The following is a 19,936-nucleotide window of genomic DNA, read 5'->3' on the forward strand; positions in this document are numbered from 1 at the left end:
TCCTCAGCAAATGTAAAAGAACAGAAATTAAAACAAACTGTCTCTCAGATCACAGTGCCATCAAACTAGAACTCAGGATTAAGAAACTCACTCAAAACCACTCAACTACATGGAAATTGAAAAACCTGCTCCTGAATGAATACTGGGTAAATAACAAAATGAAGGCAGAAATAAAGATGTTCTTTGAAACCAGTGAGGACAAAGATACAACATACCAGAATCTCCGGGACACATTTAAAGCAGTGTGTAGAGGGAAATTTATAGCACTAAATAAATCCCCACAAGAGAAAGCAGGAAAGATCTAAAATTGACACCCTAACATTTAACAATTAACAATTAAAAGAACTAGAGAAGCAAGAACAAACACATGCAAAAGCTAGCAGAAGGCAAGAAATCACTAAGATCAGAGCAGAACTGAAGGAGATAGAGACACAAAAAACCCTTCAAAAAATCAGTGAATCCAGGAGCTGGTTTTTTGAAAAGATCAACAAAATTGATAGACTGCTAGCAAGACTAATAAAGAAGAAAAGAGAGAAGAATCAAATAGACACAATAAAAAAATGATAAAGGGGATATCACCACCAATCCCACAGAGATGCAAACTACCATCAGAGAACACTATAAACACCTCTACGCAAATAAACTAGAAAATCTAGAAGAAATGGGTAAATTCATAGACACATGCACCCTCCTAAGACTAAACCAGGAGGAAGTTGAATCCCTGAATAGACAAATAACAGGCTCTGAAATCGAGGCAATAATTAATAGTCAACCAACCAAAAAAAGTCCAGGACCAGATGGATTCACAGCTGAATTCTACCAGAGGCACAAAGAGGAGCTGGTACCATTCCTTCTGAAACAATTCCAATGAATAGAAAAAGAGAGAATCCTCCCTAACCCATTTTATGAGACCCACATCATGGTGATACCAAAGCCTGGCAGAGACAACAGAAAAAGATAATTTTAGACCAATATCCCTGATGAACATCAGTGCAAAAATCCTCAGTAAAATACTGGCAAACCAAATCCAGTAGCACATCAAAAAGCTTATCCACCACGATCAAGTTGACTTTATCCATGGGATGCAAGGCTGGTTCAACATAGGCAAATCAATAAACGTAATGCATCATATAAACAGAACCGAAGACAAAAACCACATGATTATCTCAATAGATGCAGAAAAGGCCTTCGACAAAATTCAACAGCCCTTCATGCTAAAAACTCTCAATAAACTAGGTATTGATGCGATGTATCTCGAAATAATAAGAGCTATTTATGATAGACCCATGACCAATATCATACTGAATGGGCAGAAACTGGAAGCATTGCCTTTGAAAACTGGCACAAGGCAGGGTTGTCCTCTCTCACCATTCCTATTCAGCATAGTGTTGGAAGTTCTGGCCAGGGCAGTCAGGCAGGAGAAAGAAATAAAGGGTATTCAGTTAGGAAAAGAGGAAGTCAAATTGTCCCTGTTTGCAGATGAAATGATTGTGTATTTAGAAAACCCCATCTCAGCCCAAAATTTCCTTAAGCTGATGAGCAACTTCAGCAAACTCTCAGGATACAAAATCAGTGTGCAAAAATCAGAAGCATTCCTCTACACCAATAACAGCCAAATCATGAATGAACTCGCATTCACAATTGCTTCAAAGAGAATGAAATACCTAGGAATCCAACTTAAAACGGATGTGAAGGACCCCTTCAAAGAGAACTACAAGCCACTGCTCAATGAAATAAAAGAGGACACAAACAAATGGAAGAACATTCCATGCTCATGGATAGGAAGAATCAGTATTGTGAAAATGGCCATAGTGCCCAAGGTAATTTATAGATTCAGTGCCATCCCTGTTAAGCTACTGATGACTTTCTTCACAGAATTGGAAAAAACTACTTTAAAGTTCATACGGAACCAAAAAAGAGCCCCCATTGCCAAGACAATTCTAAGCCATTAAAGCGATCATTAAAAAGTCAGGAAACAACAGATCCTGGAGAGGATGTGGAGAATAGGAATACTTTTACACTGTTGGTGGGACCGTAAACTAGTTCAACCATTGTGGAAGACAGTGTGGCGATTCCTTAAGGATCTAGAACTAGGAATACCATTTGACCCAGCCATCCCATTACTGGATATATTCCCAAAGGATTATAAATCATGCTGCTATAAAGACACATGCACACGTATGTTTATTGCAGCACTATTCACAATAGCAAAGACTTGGAACCAACCCAAATGTCCATCAATGATAGACTGGATTAAGAAAATGTGGCACATATACACCATGGAATACTATAAAAAGGATGAGTTCATGTCCTTTGTAGGGACATGGATGAAGCTGGAAACCATGATTCTGAACAAACTATCACAAGGACAGAAAACCAGACACTGCACATTCTCACTCATAGGTGGGAATTGAACAATGAGAACACGTGGACACAGGGTGGGGAACATCACACACCAGGGCCTGTCATGGGGTGGGGGGAGGGGGGAGGGATGGCATTAGGAGATACACGTAATGTAAATGATGAGTTAATGGATGCAGCACACCAGCATGGCACATGTATGCATATGTAACAAATCTGCACGTGGTGCACATGTACCTTAGTACTTAAAGTATTTAAAAAAAAAGCCATGATGGGAAAGAATGTTAGGTATACCTCTGTGAAAAATCAAAACATCTGTACATCAGAACTAGAATTAAAGGCAGATAATAAAATGAAGAAAACTTTTTCCCGTACAAAAACGGGCAAAGGAAATTCATGAAAGGGAGAAAATAGGCCAATAACATATACGAAAAGATTTATACTATAATGGAAATGGAAAATAGCTAGAAGTACCATATTTTTCTCATTAGAATGGCTATGAATGTTCTTTGAGCCAGTAGTTGAACTTTTTAGTTTTTAATTATTGATCATTAGAAAATCTTTTAAGACAGATTGCATGAGGAAATTTTCACGATTTAATAATGCTAATGTGAAAAAACCTACATACATTTTGTCTCAATTAATTTTACACATACAGAAAAAAATTTAAAGAACCAAATGACAGTCATTATCTCTGTGTAATAGGATTATTGGTTATTTTTCAGCGTGTTTTTTCTCAATCTACATTTACTGTAGTCAACATAATTTATAATCAGAAACTTGAAGGGGTGTTTAGAAAGTACTTAAAATGAAGATTTTAAAAATAGTATTGCACTTGACTGTAACTCTACAGTTGGATTTTACATGTGCTTCTATTAATAAAATGTATTATTACTAGTTACTAATATATTTACTAATAATTTTAATTAATAAGTAATATATTAATAAGACAGTAATGTACTTTAGGACTGTTATGTGAACTTTGTATGATGGCTAAATTTTTTACCACTTTATAAAAGTCTTTGCAATTTTTTTACCATAGTAATGGGGCTTTTACTTGAATTCATTTCAAACACTCATTGTCTTTTTTTTTTTTTTTTTGAGACGCAATCTCACACTGTTGCCCAGACTGGAGTGCAGTGGTGCAATCTCAGCTTACTGCAACCTCTACCCTTCCCCTGGGTTCAAGCGAATCTCCTGCCTCAGCCTCTCAAGTAGCTGGGATTACAGGCGCCCGCCATTACGCCCGCCTCATCTTTGTGTTTTTAGTAGAGACAGGGTTTCACCATGTTAGACTGCTCTCAAAATCCTGACCTCAGTTGATCCACCCACCTCAGCCTCCCAGAGTGCTAGGATTACAGGTGTGAGCCACCGCACCTGGCCCACTCAGTGTCTTTAAATTGATTTCTTAAAAAACAAACATGAGATAATTAACATTTTATTGTTCCCAAAGAATGATCCTCCACTGGACTCACCCATCAATTTTATCTTTTATTTAGATGAGTTTATTCTTTCTTAATATACTTTCTCCACATATGCTGTTGTAGCATCCACGTTTGTGTTTGTATTTGGCAGCCATATTTTCTGCTCTTAAGAATCTTCAAGATAAGATTCGACGCTTGGAACTTGAGAGGATTCAGGCAGAAGAAAGTGTGAAAACCTTGTCTAGAGAAACAATTGAATATAAGAAAGTACTGGATGAACAGATACAAGAAAGGGAGAATTCAAAGAATGAGGAATCAAAGCACAATCAAGGTTTGTTTATGAAGAAAATTAAATTCTATCAAAATAAGTGTTGTGCAGTATTAAGTATTCTAAAAGAAATACTACATTAGTGTTTTGTAGTGGTATCTTCAAGTACTACAAAACTGCATTGTATTCAGGTGCATTTTGAGGAGCAAATGCTGTTATCATACATGGTATTTATTTACTGAATGCAAGGCCAGTTTTACTAGCATGTAGAAAGAGAATGATTTTGGTAATCTGAAAAGGTTTCTAGGTCTGTGGAAGGTGTTTTTATTGTATACACGGTAGATTCAAGTCCTGTTAACAGCTTGTTAAAACTATTTTATGGGTGAGTTGATATCTGTTTTTCTTATGTATTCTTTTTAGAACTGACATCTCAGTTGTTAGCTGCAGAAAATAAATGCAATCTATTAGAAAAACAATTGGAATACATGCGAAATATGATAAAGCATGCAGAAATGGAGAGGACATCTGTGTTAGAGAAACAAGTAAGTAAAGCACCTCACAGATTGATACTCAGGAACAGTTAGTTACGGGGAAAACTAATTAAATAAAGATTTTTTTTCTTTTGGTGAGGACTAATGGTGCTGTTATAGCCCAGGACTGAAATTTCTTGGCATCAGTTATGAAATCGAAAAATGTGATTGGCTTTTTTTGTTGTTGTTATTGTGTTTGGTAGAGTTTAACTTAAATAGTAAAAATACAGTTGTGAGATGTTTTAAAGTTAGGTTAGCTTCTTTGAATCTACATTATAAAAAGTGTAAATAACCGTATAACTCTATATCTCTGAAATTTGTTTAATGACTCAAGTGAGATAGTAGATTACTTTGTAAAACTCTTCAGAATTGTTATTTAGCATAACATTTTTGTGCTTTCTTACACCAGAGCTCTTCATATTTAGGTAACCCGCACATTTGTGACAAGATATCGCAACATCAGTCTCAAATATATTGATTGATCAATTGATCGGAAATAGGGTCTCACTCTGTCACCCAGGCTGGAGTGTAGTGGCATGATCTCGGTTCACTGCAACCTCCACCTCCTAGGTTCAGGTGATTCTCATGCCTCATCCTCCTGAGTAGCTGGGATTACCGGCACGTGCCACGATGCCCAGCTAACTTTTTGGTGTGTGTATTTATGTGTAGATGGGGTTTCGCTATGTTAGCCAGGCTGGTCTCAAACTCCTGGCCTCAAGTGATCAGGCCGCCTCGGCCTCCCAAAGTTCCGGGGTTACGGGGATGAGCCACTGTCCCTGGCCTTGTGTATATTTTTTAAAACTTATTCCTTTTTCTGTTATGAATCTGGAGTTTGCATTCATTATCAGTGCTACAGTTTGTGGAGATCTTAACTCTATTATGCAAAATTTGAATGTTTATATGCTTAACATTATGCTAGATGCTCTGCAATGTAAAAAAAGAAATACTAGGCAGTTGTCCCTCAGTATCCATGAGTGAATTGGTTCTGAGACCCCTGTGGATAGTAAAATCCATGGATGCTCAAGTGTCCTATAAAATGGTGTGGTATTTGCATATAACCTACATCCAATCTCATATAATATAAATTATATCTAGATTACTTATAATACCTAATACAATGTAAATGTTATGTAAATAGTTGCTATACTATATTGTTTGGAGAATAATATCAAGAATAAGAATAAGAATCTGTATATGTTTAGTACAGATTCAACCATCCTTTTTTGTTTTTTCTTGTATATTTTCAATCCACAGTTGATCGAATCCATGGATGCAAAACACACAGATACAGAGGACTTACCGTATATGCTTTCTACCCTTAATCAGCTTTCAGTTCTCATTGGAGAGAATTAGACTTAAATATTTGAGCAATCATACAACAATATTTGAGAAAATGTCTCAGTAATTAATTCTTGTGTGCGATAGGTCTCTTCACTATGTTATTGCGTTTATTTCAGTGGTTATATGTTTTCATTTAGATCTTTTTCCATCCACTTAGTTTTGTTCTTTTAATGTATTGTAACTCTGTGGTTTTTATACCTTCCTTTTATCTCTTTGAACACTATGAATCTCAATTTTTAAAAATTATTTGATGTTTTCAAAGTGTTAATCTTTGTTTGGTTTTATCTATTGATTCTCCCTTATGGTATCTTGTTTTCTTTAATGGGAACTTAATAAAGAAAAGTTAAATGGTGGTCTCATTTTTTCATTTATTGTGGTAATTCCACAATAAATTCCTCAGTTGTGTGGGCAGCCTTATGGGCCCTTTGTGAATTTGCCTTTGGTTAGGCTTGATGGTTTTCACTGGTTCTGGCTGGGCAGGGTGGCTCACACCTGTAATCCCAGCACTTAGGAGGCCAAGACAGACAGATCACATGAGTGCACGAGTTCAAGACCAGCCAGGCCAACAGAGTGAGACCAAGTCTCTACAAACAATAAATAAATAAAATCACTGGTTCTGATTCAGATTTATGTTACTATATTGGCTTGATATTGTTGATCATTGTGAATTATACATTGCCTAAAGTTTTATATTCCTGCACATTCTATGTACCCTGGCTCCAATATTGCCTTGTGTGATATTGACTTCAGTATCCTTTCATTGCTTTTGAGTTCCTTTCTCTTTTTTTTGTATCTGAAGATTTTCCTTTCTTGCTTTCAAAATTGCTGTGTAATTGTATTAGTTCATTCTCACGCTGCTATAAAGAGCAACCAAGACTGGGTAATTTATAAAAGAAAGAGATTTAATTGACTCACAGTTCTGTATGTCTGGTAGGGGCTTCGGGAAACTTAACAATTATGGTGGAAGGGGAAGCATACATGTCCTTCTTCACATGGTGGCAAGAGAAGGAAGTGCAGAGCAAAGCGGGGGAGAGCCCGTATAAAACCATCAGATCTCGTGAGAATTCACTATCACTAGAACAGCATGGGGAACCACCACGATGATCTAATCACCTCCCATGAGATCTCTCCCCCAAAATGTGGGGATTACAATTTGGATTACAATTCAAGATGAGATTTGGTTGAAGACACAGAGCTAGACCACATCAATAATCATATATTATTATTATGTCTGCTGTGTTTGTCTAACATTTCTGTGGATGGGCTGGAGAAGGGTCAGTTTAGTAAGACAACTTTAAGGTGTTTTGACTAATATATATCTCAGAGACAACTATTAGGCATATGTAATAGATGTCAAGAGCTGTTAATATCCACTAAGATGTGGCTAGAAGGGAATTAGTTCACACAAATTCCTAAATTATTACTTTATATTAATTTGTCACATTCAGATTTCTATTAATATGGTACCTATTGTTATAGCCCTATTTTGAAGACACAGTTTACAAGTTCAGGCACTTTTCACCAATAATAGACCTTGAGTTAGTATATTTGAAATTATCCTAGTGTAGTGGTTTATAGGTGGATTACTTGAGGTCAGGGGTTTGAGAGCAGCCTGGCCAAGATGGTGAAACCCTGTATCTACTAAAAATACATAAATTAGCCGGGTGTGGTGGCAGGCACCTATAGTCCCAGCTACTCAGGAGGCTGAGGCAGGAGAATTACTTGAAACCCGGAGGCAGAGGTTGCAGTGAGCTGACATCATGCCACTGCGCTCCAACCTTGGTGACAGAGCAATACCCCATCTCAAAAAAAAAAAAAAAAGTCTATATAGGAGGCAATCTTTATAAATCTTTGACTCTAAACTTCAAAAAAAAAAAAAACTTTAGGGCCGGGTAAGGTGGCTCACAGCTATAATTTCAGCACTTTGGGAGGCCGAGGCGAGCTGATCACAAGGTCAGGAGAGCGAGACCATCCTGGCTAACACGGTGAAACCCCGCCTCTACTAAAAATACAAAAAATTAGCCGGGTGTGGTGGCAGGTGCCTGTAGTCCCAGCTACTCGGTAGACTGAGGCAGGAGAATGGCGTGAACCCGGGAGGCGGAGCTTGCAGTGAGCCGAGATCATGCCACTGCACTCCAGCCTGGCCTGCAGAGCGAGACTCCGTCTCAAAAAAAAAAAAAAAAGTTTAAAAGGATATTATACATAGAATTCAAAGGAAATATAAAAAGATAGATGCCAAAACCGTAATTTTTATCCTAATTAAGAGATTAACTACTTAACAGGACCAAACTAAAAGTATTTGTCTGTGTGAAGTCTGTATGTCCAATAAATCCCTGCTATCCCAGAGCATAAAGATATTGTCACTGTATAAAACTACATATTAGATAAATAGCTATAAGCCAAGGCAACTGAGGTAAGAATAGTATCCACTTGTATCAGTCATTTATTGATGCCCCCTGTGGTTCATCTTAATGTTATTTTCCTAGAAGTAGTTATGTGAAGGGCCAAATAACAGCATAGAAAAACACTGTTAAGTGTTTTTCTCTTTTTTGATTGTCAAATTATCAAACTGTATTGAATATTGTTTTTCAGGTTTCTCTAGAAAGAGAACGACAACATGATCTAACACATGTTCAGAGCCAACTTGAAAAATTGGATCTACTTGAACAGGAGTATAACAAACTTACCACAATGCAGGCCCTTGCAGAAGTCAGTGCATGTGTCTTTTTATTGTTAACATATATCAGTGTTTTTGTTTTTTTTTTTTAAGGTTAATTATTTTGTATCACTGGATATTTATAGCATTAAAAATGATCTTATAATGAAGAAATATATTGGAGTTTTAAAAAGAAAAAATAATTTTGGAGAGAGTGTTCACATTTTACAATCTTGGTGGGCATTTTTTTTAATTAAAATGTTTGTTAAAAAAGTAAATGTTTTTGAGTATCCTTAAAGCTTGCATCACTTGGTTTAAGTTGCTCTCTGAGCTAATTTTAGTTTTAATTATTTCATTTGGGAGATATTTAATACCGCTGAAAATAAAGTTCCAAATTTAGCCTCCATATCCCTATTTACATTCATGCAGTGCTATGTTCTTTGGCCATAGATTTTACCTGTAATTTTATCCACCTACCTCACAGATGATAAATAATTGAACACAATAGAAGAGCATCATGGGTGCCATCCAGCTCACAGCCTCCATTACTACAGTGATCTAACCACCTTATATTGAGTAGGATAAAATTTACATGTTCCAATGCTGCTATATTAAAATTTTACAGACACTTAAGATTTTTCACCCTTATCCCTTTGGATATTTTTATCACTAGAAAAAAATGCAAGAGTTGGAAGCAAAACTCCATGAAGAAGAACAGGAAAGGAAACGCATGCAAGCTAAGGCAGCTGAGGTAAGTTCAAATGTGAGAAAGTGGGCTCTTCATATTTCTTACCGCTTTTTATATACAAGTAAACAATTATATTTGGTTATCTTACATTATTTATATTTTAGAATAGTGCAGCATATAAATTTTCAGATACAGGTTAATGTGGAAAATTATGAACAAGTATTTTTATAGACAGCAAAATTTGTACAGTTTTTTAGCATGTTTGTAATTGTGGAGTTTCAGTCAGCATTTTAAAAAATGACAGACTAGATAATATCAGAGACTATACACATAAGAAGGTATGTAACCATGTAAAACTTATGGCCACTATCAGAAATATTTAAAAGCTCTTTCAGTGTCCTACTTATAGGTACTTCTCTTCTTTGGTGACCTCAAGATGCCAGGACAGAAGTTGAGGTAGTGGGCTGCCCCAGTAGCTAATGACCCAGAGCAGTTAACAGAAGCCACCACATGAGGAAAATGAGCTCTACTCTCTCCTAGTTTTGGATTTTATCCCATGCAGTGGCCACCAGATAGAATAGGTGAGGCAGTGTGGATTCACAAAAGCATTGAGTTTATGTGTACCAACCAGAAATGCGTTTCCAGGAGATACATAGCAAGACTACTGAAGTAAGTCTGACTTATAGACTCGGTAAAATAAAATGTTCATGTTTTTAACTGAAGACACTCTCCTTATGAGCTTATTTGCTCAAATTCCTCCCAGATACTCCCCTGCCCCTTCCAGGGTCTTTTATTTTTATGACATATGCACGTATCTTTTTTTGGATGAACGCAAGAATCAGGTCTTGATTCCAAAGGGTAGAGCCTCTGCAGTTCAATCTGTGACCAAATGCCTACAGTGTCTTGGGCTCACATCATATATGTGATTACAGGAATATAAAAGTTATCTTTGTTACCTTGTCTATTTCTTCTAGTGCGTCTCTAAATTTATTGACTTAATTTATTTTCTATTAAATCGGATATAGTTCTTTCTCAAACATTTACCTTCTGATCAATTTGTAGATTGTTGTTGTTTTTCCTCAGTGTGCTTTCTGAGTTACATAGCCACATGGCTTAATTTTTGACCAACAAATTTTCTTTGCCCATTTTCTCTTTAGGGTTGGCCACTTTACTGTGTTTCCATTCCCATATTTGTAACAAACTTGTGGGTTGTGCTTTATATGCATTGTGGTGTTAAGTACATTATATATGAAATACAAAATTTAGTAAGTTCCTTAGTTAATGAATTTTTAAAATAATTTATGGTACTTCTGTTTTCTCCTTAATTTAGCAGGCAACACATAGGGACCAAATTAGTTGTTGCTGGTAATATGTTACCAGTAAATATTTTTAGTTGGTGGTGAACATTATTGTACTGAAAGAACAATGAGGGATAGATACATGGTTCCAAGTCTAGTGTTGGGCAAGTTATGTAACTATTCAGAGCCTGGATTTTTTCCATTGTTAAATAGTGGTCTGCTGAGGTCAGGAGTTTGAGACCAGCCTGACCAACATGGTGAAACCCTGTCTACTAAAAATACAAAATTGGCCGGGCGTGGTGGTGCATGCCTGTAATCCTAGCAACTTGGGAGGCTGAGGCAGGAGAATCGCTTGAACCTGGGAGGTGGAAGTTGCAGTGAGTTGAGATCACACCATTGCACTCCATCCTGGGCAACAAGAGCAAACTCTGTCTCAAAAAAAAAAAAAAAAAAAGTGTTCTGCATTTTGCATCTTCTTGGTGTTGGGGTGATCAAATGAGAATAAAAAATAATGAAAGTGCTTTAAAATGTTTGAAAACTAGCACAGAAATAAGATAGCTGCTGGGAAGAATAAATAAACTGGAAGTTAAAATACTCAAAAAAATGTTCTTGTATACTGTTTACACTCATAGGCATAAGTCTTCTAGAGTAGTAATTTCCTGTTCATTGAATTATATCTAGTCAATTTACTGTGTATAAAGCAATGTTAGATGTGTTGGGAGTGTATAGATGCTTCCTGTATTCCTTTGTCACAGAATAGATTTTTTTACTCCAAAGCTGCACTCATGTGGGAAGTAATAGTGATAATCTCAATATCTGTTTTTATGGAATCCACTGGTCCTGAATATATGTTTTAGCTCCATTATAATTTCCTGGGGAACTTTTAAAATACTTTAAAATATGAATTTCCCCAATCTGGAAGAGCCAAAATCATGAGGTCTGGACAGCCACCTGGCAATCCAAATTGTCCTCATAAACTGCAGACAGTTTTGGTACATATAGGCAGATTTGAAACAACCACTATTCTGGACAGGTTTTTTTTTTTTGTTTTTTTTTGTTTTTGTTTTTTGTTTTTGTTTAAAGGAAAGTTGGAAGTTGGCTTAGTGAAAAGAGCAGTCCTTTTTTGAAATTCTTAGTAAGTGCTTGTGGAATTTCTACCATGAAGACAGGATATTTTTAAATTAGTATACTTACTAAGCTTCTAGAGAAAAGGACTTGGTAACATTTGCCTGATAGCTTCCAGTGTTTTTTGTTTTTTGGTATTTTTTTGGACATAAGTTTTCAATTCCTTTTTCTTGTATAGTAAGTGCATGGCTTTTTAGAAGGGGAAGAAATGTATTCTGCTCTTTGGCTGTTTTGTGTCTGGTAATGTAGTAGATGCCATTTTTGAAAAGAGAATGTATTGAAGCAATGGTTTGGGGTTAGATACATTGCCTTTAACTCATTAGATAGAATTTATGGAGTAGCTACAAATACTGAAGGTAATGTGTTCCACACTGAAGAAAGGACAGATTATAACAAAGAAGGTCAAGATAAAATGAGAGACTGGTATTTATTTAAAATATTTGACAAACATTGATAGATTGGTTCAAGACATACTTTACACAGCTATAATACGTTTTTCAGTTAGATACTACTATTGGCTTTTACAGGCTTTCATCGGTTTTATTCCTACAGCATTAACTTTAGGCTCTCATTTTTCCTAGTTGCAGACTGGTCTAGAAACAAATAGACTTACTTTTGAAGATAAGGCAACTCCACGTGTTCCCAGTGCAAGAAGAATTAAAAAAAAGAAGTCAAAACCACCAGAAAAGGTGTGAAGACAGAACCAAATCAGGCAAAATGCTGATTACTTGGTATAGTTTATGTCAAAACACTCATAAACTGTATGGTGTACTACAACCTTGAGAGAGTAAATCTTTCATTCTCAATTTCTTCATTCAGAAGGTGGAGATAAGTAATACTTCTAAATTTTTATTCTGATAGAAAATATATAAGGATTTTGGTACTGCAGAACACCATACAAAATTAGCATTATTATTAGTACTGCATTATCTTGTGCTCTTACAATGTTTTGTGTATATGTATACTGATTTTCTACTTAGAATGTAACTGTTGTTTTGTCAAGTGCTTTTTTTCCCCCAGCCTTTACAAGGCTAGGATACGTGCTAACAAGTACTATTAGGAGCTGGCTCGTGATCATAATGCCAGCTATGGATAAGGCAAGTAGTAGCCCAATAGTTAACTGAAGTTTCAAGTTAGTCATGTATAGTCAGTTTTTATTATCATGTGAATAAAATAAAATTGTTTTCCTCTTCTCTTCATTCAGAAAAGTTCTAGGAACTATTTTGGTGCACAACCACATTATAGATTATGCTTGGGAGATATGCCATTTGTAGCTGGGAAGGTGAGTTGGTCAAACTCTGGATTCTTTTTGTACAATGTTGATCCTTGAATTAAGTCCCTGCATCTGCAAGTATGTCTGTAAATGGAATGAACATTTTTCTGTCCCTGTACCAGTGTGGATCACAGTGATGTGAAAATGAGATGGGGGGAGGTTTTTTGGGATTGGGGAAGCAAGGAAGAGATGGGGAGGATACCTTAAAGTAGATAAAGTATATGTGGAAAGGAAGTGGTAAAAGCAGAGACCCTAAGTTGAAGAAGGTGTCGTTTCAGATAGGGGTCAAGGAAATAAGAAATAATATGTTTGTAGCATTGGATTTTTAGTATCAATCCTGTTGAGTTATATTTAGATACAGGTAGATATTTGAATAAGCATATAGCACTACTTGCCCTCACATCCAGATCTAGGACTAATTCTCCAAGAAGCAGTCATACGTACACTTGAATCTTAAGTTTCTTTAGCACTTGAATGTAAAGCTGTATCGTCATATATCAACAAGTACTGAGTGAAGTGCCTAAAACTGTGCTAGTTGACACTACTTTATAAGCTGTGTTGCTGGTGGTTTTATGTTTCGATTCCAACTAGATTGTCATTCTAGCATCTTGGGAAGTAAATGTTCTTTTGAATTTTATATTTGTTTATATTTATTTATTTTAAACCCCCAGTAAATTTGGAGTGAAATCATGGGGAATATAATACGTTAGTGGTGACAAGCATTTGAAAAAGGTACAGTTGACCCTTGAACAACATGAGTCTGAACTCTGTGTGGGTCTACTTACAGGCAGATTTTTTTTTTTCAATAAGTATCTCAGAAAATTTTTTGGAGATTTCTGGCAATTTGAAAAAACTTGCAAACTGTATCTTAGAAATATCAGACGCTAAGAAAAAGTTGGTATGTCATGGATGCATAAAATTGACTATGTCAATACAAGTGCATTTTATTACTACCATAAAATGTACACAAGTCTGTTTTTTTAATTTATCAAAAACGATTTGCACACAGACTACATGGCGCCATTCACAGTACAGATAAATGTAAATAGATAAAGATGCAGTATTAAATCATAACTGTATAAAATTAACTGTAGTACATACTATGCAACTGATAATTTTGTAGCCACCTCTGTTGTCATTGTGATGAGCTCAAGGGTTGGGAGTATTCACTTAAAATGCTGTGTGATGCTAATTATCTTCAAATGAGCAGTTCATCTCTCCAGCAAATTGTGTGTCACAGTAGAAAGTGTTCTCTAGCAGTTTCGTATTTACCATCATGTTTAGCACAATACAGTAAATACTTTGAATAATACCATAGGACCCATGTCAAGTGCTACTAATGATGGTGGAAGTGCTCCCAAGACGCAGACAAAAGTCATGCTTCTGCTGACCAAGAGGCAGCAGATGAGTCCTAAGATGCCATTAAGAAAATCATTGAGGAGAAAGGGTATCTTCCTGAACAGGCTTTTAATGCAGACAAAAGTACACTATTCTGGAAAAACATGATGCCATGAAGGATATTTATAAGTAAGGAAGAGAAGTCAGCACCAGGATTTAAGGAAAGAGGAGACAGGCTAAATCTACTATTTTGTGAAAACACAATCAGATTTACAATCAGGATTGCCCTTGTCTATAAAGGTGCTAATCCCTGAGCCTTCAAGGGGAAATATACCCAACTGCCAGTCTTTGGGTTTACGACAAGAATGCCCCGTTGAGAACCCTTTTTCTAAACTGGATTTAGAAAAAGAATTGAGCCATCAATGCTTTGTCCCTGAAGTCAGGAAGTAATTTGCCAGTAAGAGACTGCCTTTTAAAGTCTTTTTAATACTAGGCATTGCCCCTAGCTACCCAGGAACATGAAAGTTCAACACCAAAGGCATGGAAGTAGTCTACTTGCCCCTAAACACAAGGTGTCTAATTCAGCCTCTAGATCAGGGAGCATAAGGACCTCTAAGGCACATTACATACAGTGTAAAAAGGGTTCTTAATGCTGTGGAAGAGAACTTCAGAGAGAACATTATGAAAGTCTGGAAGGATTACACAGTTGAAGATGATGTCATCATTTTTATAGAAAAAGTCATGAAAGCCATCAAGCCTGAAGTAATAAATTCCTGTTGGAGAAAACTCTCCAGATGATATGCATGATTTCACAGGATTTATGACAGAGCCAATCATGAAAGAGATTGTAGATATGGCAAAAAAAAAAAAAAGAAGGCTGGAGGTGAAGGATTTCAGGATACAAATCTTGGAGAAATTCAAGAGTCAGTAGACACCATGACAGAGGAATTAACAACTGGGATGGATACAAGTGCTTTCAAACCAGTGCCACAAGATGAGGAAGACAACGTGGAAGTAATGTCAGAAAACACATTGACACTAGACAGTCTGGCAGAAGGGTTCTAATTATTCAAGACTGCCTTTCACTTTTTTTTTTTTTTTTTTTTTTTGAGATGGAGTCTCGCTCTGTCACCCAGGCTGGAGTGCAATGGTTCCATCTCGGCTCACTGCAGCCTCTGTCTCCTGGGTTCAAGCAATTCTCCCACCTCAGCCTCTCAAATACCTGGGACAACAGGCATGCGCCACCATGCCTGGCTAATTTTTGTATTTTTTTAGTAGAGACAGGGTTTCTCCATGTTGGCCAGGCTAGTCTCAAAATCAGACCTCAGGTGATCCACCCGTCTCAGCCTCCCAAAGTGCTGGGATTACAGGCATGAGCACTGTGCCCAACCTGCTTTTGACTTTTATGACATAGACCCTTCTATGATACATCACTGAAACTAAAGCAAATGGTGGAAGAATAATTGGTATCATATAGAAACATTTTTAGAGAAATGAAAAAGCAGAAAAGCCAAGACAAATTATAGTATATTTCTGTAAAGTTACACAGAATGTGTTAGCCTCTCCTGCCTCCCCCTCCACCTTCTCCACCCCTTCTGCCTCTGCCACTGCTGAGACAGCAAGACCAACCCCATTCTTCTGCCTACTCAACAGTGAATAATGGGGATGAAGGCCTGTATGGTGAGCCAGTTAATGAATAGTAGATATACTTTCTCTTCCTTAGGATTTTCTTAATATTTTCTTCTAACTTTACTTTTAGAATATAGTTTATACATAAAACATAATATAAATGCTTCCAGTCAATAGTGGGCTATTGGTTACATTTTAGGGCAAAGTTTTATTATAGTTCTCAGCTGCATAAGTGGAAGCTGAATGATCAGAACACATGGACCCATAGTGGGGAACAACATGCCCTGGAGCCTGTTTGGTGGGGGAGTTGGTCAACGGGGAGGGAGAGCATCAGGAAGAGTACCCAATGGATGCTGGGGTTCATACCTAGGTGATGGGTTGATCTGTGCAGCACACCACCATGGCACACATTTACCTGTGTAACAGATCTGTGCGTGTACCCCAGAACTTAAAAGTTGAAGGAAAATAAAGTTTCATTATGGCAGAGTTTTGACTGCATGGGTGGTCGGTGCCCCTAACCCCTCCATTGTTCAAGGGTCCAGTGCATATTAATATAATCAGAAAAATAACAGGAACAAGAGAATTTTTTAAATTATTGCATACTGAAAGTGTACTTATAGGCAATTAGTATAATAAATATATATTACAAGTTACGAGCAAAATAGTGGTTACATCGATTGATTTTTGAATAGTGGACCAGCCTTGCATTGATGTAATAAACTCCCACTTGGATGTGATATATAATACTGCTGTATTCAATTTGCTAGCTAACAATGGGAACTAAGATTAGAAGGAAGGCATATGTTTACCTTAGCATGGTGGTTCCGAATCTGGCTAATCAAAATCAACTGGAGGACTTGAAAACAAATTTCCAAACTCTAACTCTGCAGTGAGTTTGGTGTGCTGCCTAGGAACCTGCATTTTAAATATGCTATCTAATGATATTTATGGAGCCAAGTAAGCCCAGCCATCTATTTATAAAATGGAATAGTACATTGAGATTGTTGGTTTAGTGTTTAAAACAAAAACAAAATATTTTTGAGAAGTCTATCAGGTTTTTCTTACACATGTGATAGACATGTATTAGTGCTTCCTATTATTCCAGGATAGAGAAATGAACAAGTCTCTACCACCTGGATATACACTGTTTAATAGGTGAAATCGATATGTAAAAGCAATTAAAATATATTATGATAAATGATATGAGAGAGATATGTAAAAAGTGTTATAGGTGATCTGAGAATGGACTGATTACCTGGCAGTTTTAAGGAAGCCTTTAAAAATAATATATTTGAACTGGGTTTTAAAGAATGATATAAATGTTGCTAACACACCAAAAAATGTCATCTGCAAATATGGTTTGTTCACAAAATGCAGAAAAGGGGAGGATGATAGGACATGAGGCTAGGAAATGTAGGTTGCAGCTCAATGATGTAGGGCCTTATTTTCCATTCTGAAACATTATAGTTAGTGGATTTATATCAAGAGGATTTCAAATAGAAGAACATCATGATCAGAATAATTTTAGGATTTATATACTGTACTTTGAAAGGTGAAGAGTTCTTTTTACCTAGGCTTAGGGAATAGAAAGTGGTGTAGAGAATATAACTTCAGTTACTTCTTTCATCATTTTTCTTCCTTTAGTCCACAAGTCCTAGCCATGCCGTGGTAGCCAATGTTCAGCTTGTCTTGCATCTGATGAAGCAACACAGTAAAGCTTTGTGCAATGATCGAGTCATCAACAGTATTCCTTTGGCAAAGCAAGTATCTTCACGAGGTGGTAAAAGTAAGAAGTTGTCAGTAACATCTCCCTCCAACGGTATTAATGAGGAGCTGGCAGAAGTCTTACAGACTTTACAGGACGAATTTGGGCAAATGAGCTTGTGAGTTGTTTTTTGTTGTTTGTTTTTTAATTCAATTTAGCTTTAAAACCTCAGTTTTTAAAAACTTGTTGACTTTATTATTCTTACTTTCCTTTGTTGAGCAAGTATGGCTGAGCACAATCCTTAACACTAACCAAGTTACTGGGACTTTAACAAATATAACTAATAAGGGTAAAATCTCTCTCTTACTGTTAAATGTTTTGAAGACCAAGGTTTATATTTAAGTTTTATTTCTTTGAGAACTTATGATATACAGTCATGCATCACTGAATGACAGAGATGTGCTCTGAGAAATATATCATTAGGCGATTTTTTTTTCCTTATGCCTGTAGGAGTGTGCTAATCTTATAGCCTATTGCTCCTAGGCTACAAACCTAGCATGTTACTCTACTATAAGCAGTTGTAACACAATGGTAAGTATTTGTGTATATAAACATACCTAGATACAGTAAAAATATGATAAAGTCTTACGGGATCACTGTTGTATATGTGGTCTGTTGTGTACTGCATCATTATCTGGTGCCTGACATTACATTCATTTTAGCTAAACTTGATAAGTTAGGACATGAGTGTCTGAAGAACAAAATTCATCTCTAGACTTTCCTTTACATATACAGTATTCTTTTGGGGAAAATATGAATATAAAGATTTAACCTTGAAATTAAGAACTCTTCCATTTCCCTCCAGTGCCTTTCTTGAACTTTTAAATTCATATTTTCAATTAAAAATTTCTTGATCTAGTCTGGGCACGGTGGCTCACGCCTATAATCCCAGCACTTTGGGAGGCCGAGGCGGGTGATCATGAGGTCAGGAGATTGAGACCATCCTGGCTAACATGGTGAAACCCCATCTGTACTAAAAATACAAAAAAATTGGCCGGGCATGGTGGTGGGCACCTGTAGTCCCAGCTACTCAGGAGGCTGAGGCAGGAGAATGGCATGAACCTGGGCAGCGGAGCTTGCTGTGAGCCGAGATCATGCCACTGCACTCCAGCCTGGGCGACAGAGTGAGACTCCATCTCAAAAAAAAATTTCTTGCTCTATTCAAAAAATGGAGTCATTTTTTAAATACATGGGGCAGTAACCCCATAATGAGCAAGGTATAATAGACCTAGCCATGAAACATAGAAAACTTAACCACGTTCTACTTCTGCTTTGTATATAGTGATCACCAGCAGCTTGCAAAACTTATCCAGGAGTCACCAACTGTTGAACTGAAAGACAAGTTAGAGTGTGAATTGGAGGCATTAGTGGGAAGGATGGAAGCAAAAGCCAACCAAATAACTAAAGTTCGAAAATACCAAGCCCAGGTAACTCAGTTTTCCTTCACTCAAGTTTCTAATGATTAAGAAAAAAAATACACTTTAATTCAAATATTAAATTATGACACTAAGTGTATCATAGATAAATACCTACAGGAGATACTTCTTTACTGAAGACATTTGTTCATTAAGAATTGGTAAGTAGATTAGGAAAGAAGACACTTTTAGTCACTTAGCATATTCATCTAAGATACATCTTTCAAATACTGAATGTATTTAATATTCTTTATGAATAAGCTTTAACTTCTTTGATGAATTTAAATAGTTCTGAGTTTATCCAAGTAAGTTTTTTTTAAAAAGCACCTGGGAAATTCTATTTCCAAAGGAATAAGTCAAACATTAAATATGTGAAATATATTTATGTTACTAATCATTTTATATCAGCCAACAATGTAGTATCTACTAGATGCAGTGGTGACGTCACATTCAAGGGTTTTCATCCAGAGAGAAACATGATTCAGGTATTTAAGAGATTACTGTAGTGACTAGGGGTAGGGTGATGGGATCAAGGCAGAGAGGCTGAGAGACCAGCTATAGACATATCAGTGGTGGTCAGCAAGACAGTAGTTGGGTTTGGGCAGAGGTAAACAGATTTGAGGTATATTTTGGAAGTAAAAAAAATATTGGGGTTATTTGCTGCTGGGTATCATGTAGAAGGAGAGGGAGTTAGGCAGGATGGTGATTCCACTGACTGAAATGGAGAAGGCTGAGAAGTTCAGAGAGTAGAACAGGTTTGTTGGCTGTTGATTGGTAGCCATATGATAGACCCAGTGCCAAGTGCTTTGAGTATATCATCTAATT

General features: G+C 36.6%; 1 protein-coding gene across 2 annotated transcripts in view; it reads left to right on the forward strand.

Annotated features, from left to right (window-relative positions):
* Positions 1-19,936, forward strand: part of CEP57 (centrosomal protein 57) — a 42,055-nt gene that overhangs the window by 19,590 nt on the left and 2,529 nt on the right. The window contains exons 3-10 of one of the 2 annotated variants that reach the window (XM_025355274.1): positions 3,937-4,116; positions 4,474-4,595; positions 8,517-8,633; positions 9,254-9,331; positions 12,273-12,380; positions 12,896-12,973; positions 17,576-17,814; positions 18,979-19,123. In XM_025355274.1, the coding sequence (XP_025211059.1) occupies positions 3,937-4,116; positions 4,474-4,595; positions 8,517-8,633; positions 9,254-9,331; positions 12,273-12,380; positions 12,896-12,973; positions 17,576-17,814; positions 18,979-19,123 (1,067 nt within the window). The remainder of the gene's footprint in view (positions 1-3,936; positions 4,117-4,473; positions 4,596-8,516; positions 8,634-9,253; positions 9,332-12,272; positions 12,381-12,895; positions 12,974-17,575; positions 17,815-18,978; positions 19,124-19,936) is intronic. The other variant, XM_025355276.1, reaches the window with a different exon arrangement.

This window comes from Theropithecus gelada, chromosome 14, assembly GCF_003255815.1.
Source record: "Theropithecus gelada isolate Dixy chromosome 14, Tgel_1.0, whole genome shotgun sequence".
Lineage (NCBI taxonomy): Eukaryota > Metazoa > Chordata > Mammalia > Primates > Cercopithecidae > Theropithecus > Theropithecus gelada.